We start from the raw sequence: 12,044 nt of genomic DNA on the forward strand, positions 1-12,044 counted from the left end.
GAGGAGCAGGCAGACCAGTGGGCGGGGCAGTTAGGGGCGATCAGACAGTACGCAGAGGTAGTGAGGGATGATCAGGCAGGCAGGCAAGTGATCAATTAGGAGCCAGCAGTCCAGGGATGTCTGACTGCCGGTTTCATTCAGTTGATTAAAAAATATCTAATCTTGTTTTAAGGTGGCTTCAAGTTTTCCACCATGATAATGCTTCAGCGAGCCCCTTTGCATGCACAGTCTCTTCTTCTGGAATAATTCCTGGCAGCAGCTCTCCCCGTCACATTTCTACAACTTGATAGGTCTACCCAAAATGCCTCCAGAGAGTTCGACCCACACCCCCTGGCCATCAGTGCAGTGCATGGAATGGTGTCCCACACTCTGACCACATGTCTACCTTGTACTTCCGTCTTCTCCCCCTTAGTGGCCTCTCCCAGGGCTCTGGACAGTGGGTGTTTCATGGCTCTGTTGCATCAGTTAAGTGTGGTGTTCAGTCAGCTATTCTCATGCCCCATATCCAAGAAAACTTACTGGCGTTGGCACAAGGCCAACCAGCTCTTCAACCCTACCACACCCTTTGAGCAACAGTGCACAGCACTTAGCAGTCTTCTCTTTTCTGCTTATTAAAATCTTGTATTTTCCTCACCTTTCCCTGGGAGGTAGTGCAGGCGGGTTGGTCAGATTGGATATTTTCGCTCCTGCTTGGAGCAAGTTTAAGTCTATATAAATTGGGAGAGAGGACTCACAATTGTGGTTAATTTCTCATGAGAAGAAGCATGAATCATCAAGATAGTTTTAATTTAACTTCAAGATGTGTAACTATAGTATCTCAGTGTTATTGAGAAGGACTCCAGGGCTGGGTGTTTTTCAAAAAGAAGTCCAGCACCCCTCACTCATACATGAGTTATTTCTATACCAGTGATTATTCTTGTCCAGCCCATCTTTAAAACATCTTTGGAGATGGGGCACTCACTCAAGGTTAAGTTTGTTCTGTCCTTGCTCTAACTAGAAATTGAGTTGGGCTCTCTTCCTGTGTAGCCCCTTCTCCTTGGCCTCTGGTTGCAGTGACACTGAACAAGTCCACTGCCTGCTTCATGCCTTTTAATGCTTCATTTCATTATCTAACATTTACCTATGATACAACTTTGTCTGGCTTCCATTTCCCAGTTAAGACAGTGGATTGACTCCCAAACAGCTTTGGTTGGGGAGGGGTGGAAGGACTTGTACATGACTGAGGTAGCAAGGTCCTGGGGTAGCAGGTCTGTGTTCGTGGTGGTGATGGCAGTGGCGACGTTACAGTAGTATTTTCACAGAAAACCTTGAAAATTCAGGGCCAAATGTGGCAAAAAGTAGAGTGAAACAAAATAGGAGATCAAAAGCTGAGGATGAGTGAAAAAAAGAATTGGACACAGAAAGATGGAATGAAGAAACATCAGAACAGTAAATGAAATGAGGGAATGCAAAATATGTGAATTGAGTAAGAAAACTTAATATGAGAGTGGGGTTATTAGAGAGAAGGGGATTATAGCTTATAATCAATACAGGAAATACGGGAGATTCATTCATCAAATGTCTCACCCTTAAACTCTGCAAGACTCCCCTGTCTCCCCCTTTCTCCATGTCTATCCAAAAGATCAAGAACCACTGCACCCATCAACTTTTTGCCAGTTGTTAATCATTAGATGTGTCTTCTGTCCTTTCACCACCAACTTCTCTATCTCCTGTGACGATCGGCTTGGCTATGCCAGATACCCATCAAACACAAGTCTAAATGTTGTTGTAGAGGTATTTTGTGGATATGATTAGTATCTATAATCTGTTTAATTAAAGAGGATTATTCACAATAATCTGGGAAAGCTTTATCCCATCAGTTGAAAGGCCTGAAGAGCAGAACCAAGATTTCCACCATCAGCGAGTGCCTACCCCACATTTCAGACTTGCCAGTGCCTGCAATTGCAAAAGCCAATTCCTTTTTCCACATATATACCCTACTGGTTCTGTCTTTCTGGTAGGACCCTGACAGTTAATTATACTTAAAGTTTGTATCACAGTAATTTAGTACTTTATTAACCATGTTGTATTTGCTCTTTACTGGTCGGTGGTAGTCTTGTGCCATCTCCCTCCATACCTTTTCCAAAGCATGCCAGGTGCAGTGTGTGCCCCAGCCATGAGTTTGTGTTGGTTGATTGTGGTAAGTCTTAGATTTTAATTAAAGGAAGTAGAAGCTAGAAGTTTTTTCAATAAAGGGGATTCCTTACCACTTGGGCTGGGCTTTCCTGGCCTTTTGATTTTTTAAGATGTGATGCAACCAGGTTTTGAACTAATAGTGATCTAAGTCACTCTGTATAAGTTTTAGGAACCTTTTAACCACATGGGGCTTTCCTTTGTGTGACTTGAGAATTTTACCACAAAATGGAGGAATTATTGATAGCTATATAGACAAATGTTGGTTGAACCATAGACACCATGGAGTGGGGTAGGGTTTCAAACTTTAAACAGTGTGTAGGGTACTGTTTCCAAGGAATTGTTTATCAGATCCATGGGTTCCACTCAAGCACTTACTTCTGCCCTTTATACCATCACTAGGCCCGGTGCACGAGATGCATGCACTCTGTGAACCTGGCTTCTGGCTGAGTGGCACTCTGGCTGTGGGAGTGCTCTGACCACCAGGGGGCAGCTCCTGCATTGAGCATCTGCCCCCTGGTGGTCAATGTGTGTCATAGTGACTGGCCATTCTACTGTTCGGTCAATTTGCTTAATAGCTTTTTATTATATAAGACGATTATTTATTGTAATTAATCCTGATAATATTAACACTTAGGCCACAAATAACACTAAGGCTCTGGGTATGCTGGAGTGAAAAAGTAATTTTCCTCCCACCTTTCTAAATTCTTCTGGCTAACCTAGTAATCAATTAACATGAGACAGATTAATAGGAGAAAAATGACCAAATTTATTATGGATGTACATTACATGGGTTCCACAGAATATGGGACTTGAGGACACACTGGGCAGTTAGGCTTATATGCCATTCTGGACCGAGGAGAGGGAGGCAGGGCTCTGGGACTCCACAGGAGAAGCAGGCAACTCACAAGGAGATGAGAAAGAGCAAACCTGTGGTCAACAAACTCTTGCTGGGCCACCCAGAAACCATGGGACACAGGAGGGAAGTCCAATAAACAAGGTTTTGCTTGTGTCCTCTCTGTCTGCCACTTATTTCACATATGCTGAGGTGAATATGCTAGGTTCCCTTCTTAAAGCAGGTTTTCCTATCTGAATTCCTTTTGGCAGGTAAATTAGGAGGATCAAAGAGTCTCCTGTTTCTTAAAAATAACCAACTTGAAATCATCAATATCCCAAAAGGCATATTTTGGGGTGGCAACCTCTGCTCTGCCTCAGAGGAATGAAGCTCAATAACACAATTAAGCAACTTGAGCTTCAAAACGTGCTAACCAGCCTGGCCAGAGTGGCTCAGTTGGTTGAGCATAGTCTGTGCACCGAAAGGTTGCTGGTTCGATTGCCAGTCAGGGCACATACCTAGGTTGTGGTTTTGATCCCCAATCACGGGAGCATGCAGAAGGAAATTGATGTTTCTCTCTCACATCAATGCTCCTCTCTCTCTCTTTCTCCCATCCTCTCTCTAAGCATGTCCTTGTGTGAAGATTAACACCGCCCCCCCCCCCAAAAAAAATATCCTAACTATGAACCTTTTATTCAGTGCTGAGTACAGCAGGGATGAACTTGTTTGTCTCAGTGAGGTGAAATCCTAATGAGTGAGCATCTCAGCTGAATCACTTCTGACTCTTTTTTCCTCTGGATTTAATTTCTGGATAAAAATGGAAACTTAGAGAAATCTACTTCAGTAATGCAAATGTGGCTGGTATCTTCCCTGACAAAAGTCAATCTTTTCCTTAACTAAAAATTATATGACTGCTCTTATGTAACTGTGTTTAGTACTTTGGAATGTCAGACAGACCCCTTGGTCATAACCAATGGGAGACCACAAATCCTCTCTCTTTTCAAAATATGTTTTTATTTATTTTTTATAGAGAGGAAGGGAGAGAGATAGAGAATTAGAACCATCGATGATATACATCGATCAGCTGTCTCCTACATTCCTCCTACTAAGGATCGAGCCTGCAACAAAGGGACATGCCTGTGACTGGAATCGAACCCAGGATCCTTCAGTCCTCACTCAATGCTCTATCCACTGAGCCAAACCAGTTAGAGCCATAAATTCTCTTTGTTAGTGTTATGTTAATTGTTGACTGTTAACTCTCCTGTACCCACCTATGTAAAAGATATATGTGTCTATCATTTTACTTTTTATCCAATCCCAGAGGGCCCCTACCACCTTTTCCTTTCTCCTGCCTTCCTAATCTATCACCAATGGATTTAATGTAACCCACTTGCATCTCTTATTTTTATAATGTATTAAATAAGGTGCAAAACTTCCATCCTCTGGAGCATTATCCCAATCCATTGAGATTTTGCTTCCTGGCAATTGTCAACAGTTTGGCTCAAATAAACCCACAAAAATTCTCTATAGATTTGAATGTTTTTTACATTGATATCACAAAAGAATGCACAGTGTGATTCTATTTTGAAGAAGATGAAAATAGATAAAAAGCACACTTTATTTTTATGAATGTAAACATAGATGGCAAATTTTAAAAGAAATTATTATTACAAAAGTCAGATGTTTATTATTGGGAAAGATATGATCAGGAAGATGGGCACGGTGGTGGTTAGAGGGATTGCTTTGTAATTAATTATTCTTTGAACATATATTCATGGTTTGTTCATGTCTTTGTTTATCTCTCACACACAAAACTAGATGGAGAATGGTTCGCACAAACAAAGTTTCTCCTCACACTAAACCACGCTTGCCCCTTGTGGGTGGTTCTGTCTTCTTGCCTCTTCAGCTCCAGCTCTCCCCACCCCTCCCCAGGGAGGTCCAGACACCCACATAGACCTGAGACTGCTGGTATTTCTCTCTCAGCAGCTGGGCTGCAGGTCATAGAGGTTGAAGGTACAAATTCCCTTTCTACCTCTTGGGTGACTTTGAAGTCTGGGACTTGAGAAGTCACCTGGTTCGGAGGAGGAGGGGCAGCAGTTCCTGAGCATGGAGGGCCTGGCCCGGACTCCCCAAAGCCATCTGGAGGGCAAAGGGCTCCTCCCTATTGGCCATGGAGCCACGGTGAACCTGTGATTAAACCCCTGCCTCTCCCCAGGCACCTCTCCAACCAGACAGCTGGCAGCCCTTCAAGGAAAGGTAAAGGCTTTGCGCTGTAACCCAGAGTAACAGGCCACGTAGGGGAGGCCACATGTCTGAGCCTGTTCTCAGGAGCTGGATGGACACTTTGAGTGGGTGTGCCCTGGAGGTAGGGGCAGAACTGACTTTCCCGCCGCCGAGCGCTTCATCCTCCTTCCCCTGGGACCTCGCTGCACTGGGGACCACCAGCTAAGGGTTGCCTGTGGAAGAGGTATCAGCACTACAGCACAGTGAGTGGCCTCTTACAGAGGCAGGAGCTATGTCTGTGCCCACAGTACTCTATTTGTGAAAGAAACCACCCAGGAGATAGGGGCTGGAGGTTTCAGAGTCATTCTTCTGTTCTGACCAGTGAAGATTCAGGGAACACATGACAGCCTCCCCCATGTCTGTCTTCCTGACAGCTGAAATGGGCACGGTGAAAATATCTTCAGATGGAGACGGAGCTGTCAGTGAAGGGCCTAATGATACAGATATTTCTAATGCATCCCTGTTCCTCATCGGTGAGGAACAGATCAGGTCACACCGCTGGGCAATTTGACATACAACCTAAAAGCCTAACAAAGTGCCTCTTGCTTTGCAATTCACATTTGTAAAAGATTCTAGGGCTCCACCTTTGCAAATAAACACCCTGTTCTGAGCTGCATTTCATCAAAGAATATCATTCTTTACAAACTCATTAAAAACTAAACAAGGCCAGGCTTGCAGGCAGGCACAGTCTGGAGAGCAACTTCACAGTTCTTTTGATGGCTCCAGTCTTACAGCCCCAGTTCTTAACAAACGTGCAGAAAATCCTTCTTGCCCTTTTCCACCAGTACCCCGTTCACTTTTTCCCTTTCCCGTCTTCCTCTCCCCGTTTGACAGAGCTGCAAGTGAGACATGGGTATGGGTGGAGAAGAGAAGACAGTGGAATTGGGTACAGTATGAGAGAAGGTTGCTTATAGCTGTGGAAAAAGTGAATTGGTATTTGACATTTCACAGATAGTCTCTTTTCAGAATCTGTTCCGACATCTTAGTTTCATCATGCAAAATTCCATGAAAACACTTACAGTGCTTGGAGAGTATTTTGGGATCCTGCCCCAGTTAGGATGAAAATGATGGTAAGAGAATGGTCTTTCCAGAGGACTCATCCATATGCTGCCCCCTTTCCTCATTTAGGAAGGAATTGTGTCTCCAAGCGACTTGGACCTCGTCATGTCTCACGGCCTAGGCCTCCGGTATGCATTCATTGGACCTCTGGAAACCATGCATCTCAATGCAGAAGGTAGGGGCTCAAATGGGAATTTTATGCGGTGTAGTGTTTTCATGGGTTTCGTAAACAATCAAAGGTTGTCTTTTCTTACAACTGAATAGAACTGCTATTGTGTACAGGAGACAATGGCCAGCCCTGCTCATTCACAGGTAAGGGTAGGGCAGTGGCTGTGTCCCAGGATGTAAGTGGCTGTGTCCCATGGACCTCAGGGCTCTGTGTATAGCAGCACTCAGGTGAGGACTGGAAGGAGAGGTGAGCAATGTTATGGAGACTTTGCTGCATGTCATCCAGCCTGATAGAAGATAAAGTGGTATTTTCCTGAGGAAGATAATGAAATTATTTAGTAGCAAGAAAAAAAAAAGTAGGGAAATAACCACATGAACCTCTGCTGGACTTACCTTCTGCCTAAACATGGGCAGCTTGCACTTGTGACTTGCTCATCTGTGGGCTTCTTTCCAAAAGCTGGGATGTCACGAGGGAGGGGCTTCTACAGGAAAAGGGGCTGGTGCTCTTGGTTAGTGGCCAGGCTAGGCCATCAGTTATGCTGGAGCCACCTCCAAGGGACTGGTAACTCTAAAAGCAAGGTCACTTGAGATGGGTGAGAAGCTTCCAAGAATGAAACTGTCCACCAGATTTTAAGCCATTTAAAAAGAAGACATCATTTGAAAAATAATAAAACCTACACCAAATTAAAACAATGAATCAGAAAATCTGGGGAAATGTCAACTAAATAATATGATAGCTGTCTCTTGGTGTTGTAATTATAAGTAACTTTTATTACCTTTTTACTTTTCTGTGTTGTAATAAATTTCTATAATTGTATGTTGTTTTTAAAACATATGCAGAAAAAGAAAAAGAATATTGTATTCAGTTCCATGGTCTACATTTAACAAAAATATCGAGAAATGGAAGCTGATCCAGTGTGTGTGTGTGTGTGTGTGTGCCGCATGTGCCTGTGTTTGTCCATGACTTTTGTGGGGGTGGACTCAGAATGAAAGACTAGAAATGGCACGAAGACAGGTTTGGGGTCAGGACATGGCAGGGAGAACTTCCTGGTAAGTGGAACTGAGGAGAGGCTCTGCTGTGGGTGGGGGAGCCTTGCTGCTGGAGGCTGGTCCTCACCTGTGCGGATGTTTGAATGTTGACAGGAGTCTCACAGTGAGGTTGGAAGTTGGAGCAGATGACCTCTGGGGAGTCTGCCGTAGATTTTATAATTCCACGAGGGTTTGGTAATACTTCAGTAATTTTCACAACAGTAATTAATTAAGTAAATACAATTTCCAGTGGATAATCCCAAGCAGTTTTACCAGATGTATTGCACACAGCAGGTGCACACCTGGGTCCTTGGATGGGTTAATAGGGTGTCATGCAAATGTGGTTCAATAGGTGACTTGATTCTTCCTTAACACCCAGCTGAGAGCAACTGAAGAGAGGGGACTCTCACCTAGCACCCGCATGTTACTTGTGTGGTAGAATAACAGTTGAACATAGGAGGGTAATGTAAAGACACAGGCTTTATTAAAGTGAAACCAGAGTTTTGAAGTATCATTAAAATAAAATCTTGCATAATTTTGAATGTTTTTTTTGTAAACCAGAACCTTAAACGTTATGAACATATTGAAGCATTTGAAATGTATATAGACACTGCTGGATGACCACTGTGTTTTTATTTTTCTTGAGAAAAATAAGATAATTCAGGTATCAGGAGAAACTGATAGGAGAGACCTGAGAACCACTTTGACTCTCAAACAAGTAGAAACCGAAGCCAATGAAACCAGAAACTCGGGAGTCAAACAGTGTGGCAGATAGGATGGAGCCCATAACAATTTTTCACACAAAGCAGATTTGATAAGAAAACCTAATTGGTTTAATATGATAATGGTGGACGGATGTAGTTTTCAACTTCAGAGCATTCTAAGGACCAGAGTTAGACAGTTATAAGATCAGGCTCAGAACCAGTGGAAATGATCATGATTCCTCAGTGTCACCCAGGATATATCAAGATTGGAATTGGGAGAGTTCTTTTTTCTGATGTTGTTCTCATAAAGCCAGTATCTCAGGTTAAGGCTAGTTATTAGTCTTAAAAGCTACAGTTTATCTAGAAGGGGTAAAAATATTTAATGATTTGTTTTTAATCTTATAAAATAGCAGCTGAAAAACAGGAGGCCAGCATGCTTGCTTCGCCTTTTGGCTACTTTTAAAAAGTGACACCCACGAAAGACAAGCTCTCAGAAGAGTAGATCTGGTCTGTGGAGCCAGTCAGCCTGGATCTTTAGTTGACCTATAAGCTAAATAGCCCTGTGTACTCAGTATCCCCATCTGTAAAATGGGGCAACAACAGTAACAGCCTTATAAGGGTGGTGTGAGAAGGAAACCAGATGGAGACATCTAGCTGGATGGCTGACATGAAGTCCATAATAAATGTTATATTCACACAAAGTTTTGTTTAATTCCCTATTCTAGTTTTTTTTTTAAAAAAAAAAATTCCCCCAACGATTCACAAGTGCATTAGAGAAATACAGAACACATACAGATTAGGACATTTTTGCTGTGGAATATGAACTCTCAAGACTTTGGTTTCTTTCCATGCTAAGCTTTTAGACTAGCAGGTCAGTAAAGGCTGCTCCCTTGTACACCTACCAGCCTTTTGGGTGCCTGGGAACCTGGCAGCCCCTGGACATCACCTTCAGTTGAGATGAATGTTCCCATCTTGCCTCTCAAAATTTCCCTTGTTTAGATGCTGTCCTTGTTTGTTTGTTTGTTTATCTTAAATTGAGATGTCTGCTTGGTGAGTCTGGTTCATTTGAGTGGAGCTGTGATTTGCAGTGAAACAGGTGCACTGATAGAGCTGTTCCTGGCAGTTTCTGTCCACCTGCTCCAGCAAGGCCTCCCTCAGGTGGGAATTACATAATGTCCCTGGGCTTTGGGGTCTTTTTGGTCTTCTCTGATTAAGTTTTGTCTTAAAGGCAGGGGAATTCATGTGAGTGTGGGTTCATAGGCTGTGGGAAAAGCACACTTCTCCGGTGTGGGTAGCAATTAGGGCTCTCCAAGAATCAACACCCAGGGCATGTCCCAGCAGCTGCCTCCACCGTGACAGAGGCCACACAGACAGGTGCCTGCTCTGTAAATGCAGACAGAAGGGATGGCTCTCCACTGCTCCATCACCTTGGGTTGTGTCTCACCTTCAGGGCTCACAGCCAAGCAATAACAAGTCCGAAAGCAGCAAGAGAAGCTATATCCAAACTCATGACAATCAGTTCTTTCTCCCACTTCTTAAGAAATTAGGTTCAAAGTCTTCTAAAAAGCTAAGCTCTCTGAGAGCTGTTGGAAGTACTTGTTTGACTAGAGGGCATGGAAGCATAGCAGGAAAAACATAGGGAGGCTCACTTCATAGTAATACAGAGGAGGGATGGGCTGTGGGATAGAAGGTGAAGTGGCTTTTTATTTTCATTTCCATTGAAATTGGTATTCTAGAACATTCCCGCTCATACTGCTCAACATCCCTTTGCAAGGGAAGATGTTGCAAAGAAGAGTAAGGTAGTGAATTTGCTGGGACACTGTAAACAATTTTGACACTAAATCACCATAAATTTGTACTTTGAGCTAGTGGGAGAGCTGACCTGCGGTGTCAGATGCTCTATCTATGAAATGGAGGTCTGCACATGCTGGCTGTGTGGCCCCTTACCGTCTCCACAGACTCAGGGCTGCTTACCCCATGAGCCTGAGTGCATGCTATAGAAAGAGTTTTTATGTTTGTAAGACTGAAGTTTTATATTGGTTTCCTAGAAAAGTTGGGGGGGATTATTAATTGTATTATAAAGAGTTACTGTATTTTCTATCTTAAATAAATAAATGCCCCTTTAAAGCCACAAATTTTATAAAAGGCAGGGAAAAAGAGTTCTCAAAAGCCCCTGGGAGATTCAGATAACTTCACAGGGACACAGAAAGATGAACGCTTGTTCAGAAAATGTGAAGTAATCCAGAGTGAAATACAGTCCTTGAATTGCATCTGTGGCTTTTCACTGCTCAAGGAGGACAGGGAGATAGAACTGGTTCAGAGGAGGGTACTGTTGGGCTTCTGTTTCCCTGCACGTGGGTGAATTTCAGCTGCAGCCAGGCCTCCCATTTTCTTCTCATTTAATATCTTTCCAACTTATTTGATTCTTATGTCTCTGCCCCCCAAAAGGAGTAATTGTATTTGTGTCTAGATTTTACCACTTTTGGTTTGAATAAATAAACACTTAAAGTGAAGAAAATATTTAACTTCCAAAGGAAATAAATGTAATGGTGGTTTTCTGTGTTCTGGAAATGCTGAGTCCTCTAAGATAGCTAGCTAGTGCTGGAACCTTTGTAGGGGTGGGGAACCTTTTTTCTGCCAAGGACCATTTGCATATTTATAATATCATTCTCAGATCATACAAAATTAACAACTTAAAAATTAGCTTGCAGGAGGAGAAAATGGCGACCAACAGGAAGGTTGGGAGGGAGGGAGTGTGAGAGCGCAAGGAAGTGATAGAGGAGTGTGTGGACGTGTGTGGTGTGTGTGTATGAGCTAGGGACAGTTAGATTCTGCAGGTCTTCTAAGGGGCTGCTAAACCAGGCAGTCTTAGGTGGCGGAGTCCCGCTCCCTGCGCAGACACTCCTGGGCGGCCAGCACGGGGACAGCGACCACACCATCTTGGGAAACAGAGCTGCTTGAGACTAGGATCTTGGCCTCAGCACCACCCAGTCTGATCTCAGACGCATACCAGGACCCTGCAGCCACTGGGGACAGAGACCTGTGACCACAGCTACAGACCTGCGGACACCAAAAGTTCAGAAATCCCCACGGCAGATCCATGAGTAACAGAGCCCATTCCCCCTTCCCGCAGGCTCGCGGGCAGCTCCAGAGTAACTAACTGATAAACCCACCCCTTGCCGGGGCCTCAAGGCTCCAGGAACTTTAGCCTGGAAGTGCGTGAGCACCTTGGAACTGATCCCGCGTAGGGCCGGCTTCGTAGCCCTGGGCTGGGACCAATTGCGCCAACACCGGGAATTTGTTCCGCGTAGCACAGGCCCAGGGACCCCGATTCTCTGGGCAGGAGGCAGCACCAAGCACCAGTGACTTGACTGTGTTTCTTATCACCTGCGCCTGAGATCCTGATTCCCTGTGCATTCATACTAAGAGCCAGTGACTCCAATTCCTGGTGCAAGGGCACACAGGGACCCTGATTTTCAAGGCAAGGTCGCACGAAGTAACAGAGACTCTGACACTGGATTCTTGGGGAACTCTGACTCCTGGTGCACGCTAGGGGGCTCTGGTTTTCAACACGCTTCAGGGGGGTCTCTGTTTCAGCACGGTGCAGGCAGGGGCCCTGATTCTAAGGGCGCGTACGAGGCCACATTGTGTGCTGACAACACTGACTCTGAGCGAGCCTGGTTCCCACCAACCCACAACAACCACACATCTTAGTGTCAGAGCTCTTCAGTGACACTAGGGTGGTGGGAGACTCCCACTGCACACGGCCCAGGCCCATGCAACTCGACCTTTGA

At 44.3% G+C, this 12,044-nt stretch overlaps 1 protein-coding gene across 5 annotated transcripts in view; it reads left to right on the forward strand.

The window, feature by feature from the left end:
* Positions 1 to 12,044, forward strand: part of CRYL1 (crystallin lambda 1) — a 176,010-nt gene that overhangs the window by 153,643 nt on the left and 10,323 nt on the right. For all 5 annotated transcript variants that reach the window (XM_006765057.2, XM_006765058.2, XM_006765056.2 and 2 more), the window contains one exon: positions 6,419 to 6,524. In XM_006765057.2, the coding sequence (XP_006765120.1) occupies positions 6,419 to 6,524 (106 nt within the window). The remainder of the gene's footprint in view (positions 1 to 6,418; positions 6,525 to 12,044) is intronic.

The sequence above is a fragment of the Myotis davidii genome, unplaced genomic scaffold (assembly GCF_000327345.1).
Source record: "Myotis davidii unplaced genomic scaffold, ASM32734v1 scaffold701, whole genome shotgun sequence".
NCBI lineage: Eukaryota > Metazoa > Chordata > Mammalia > Chiroptera > Vespertilionidae > Myotis > Myotis davidii.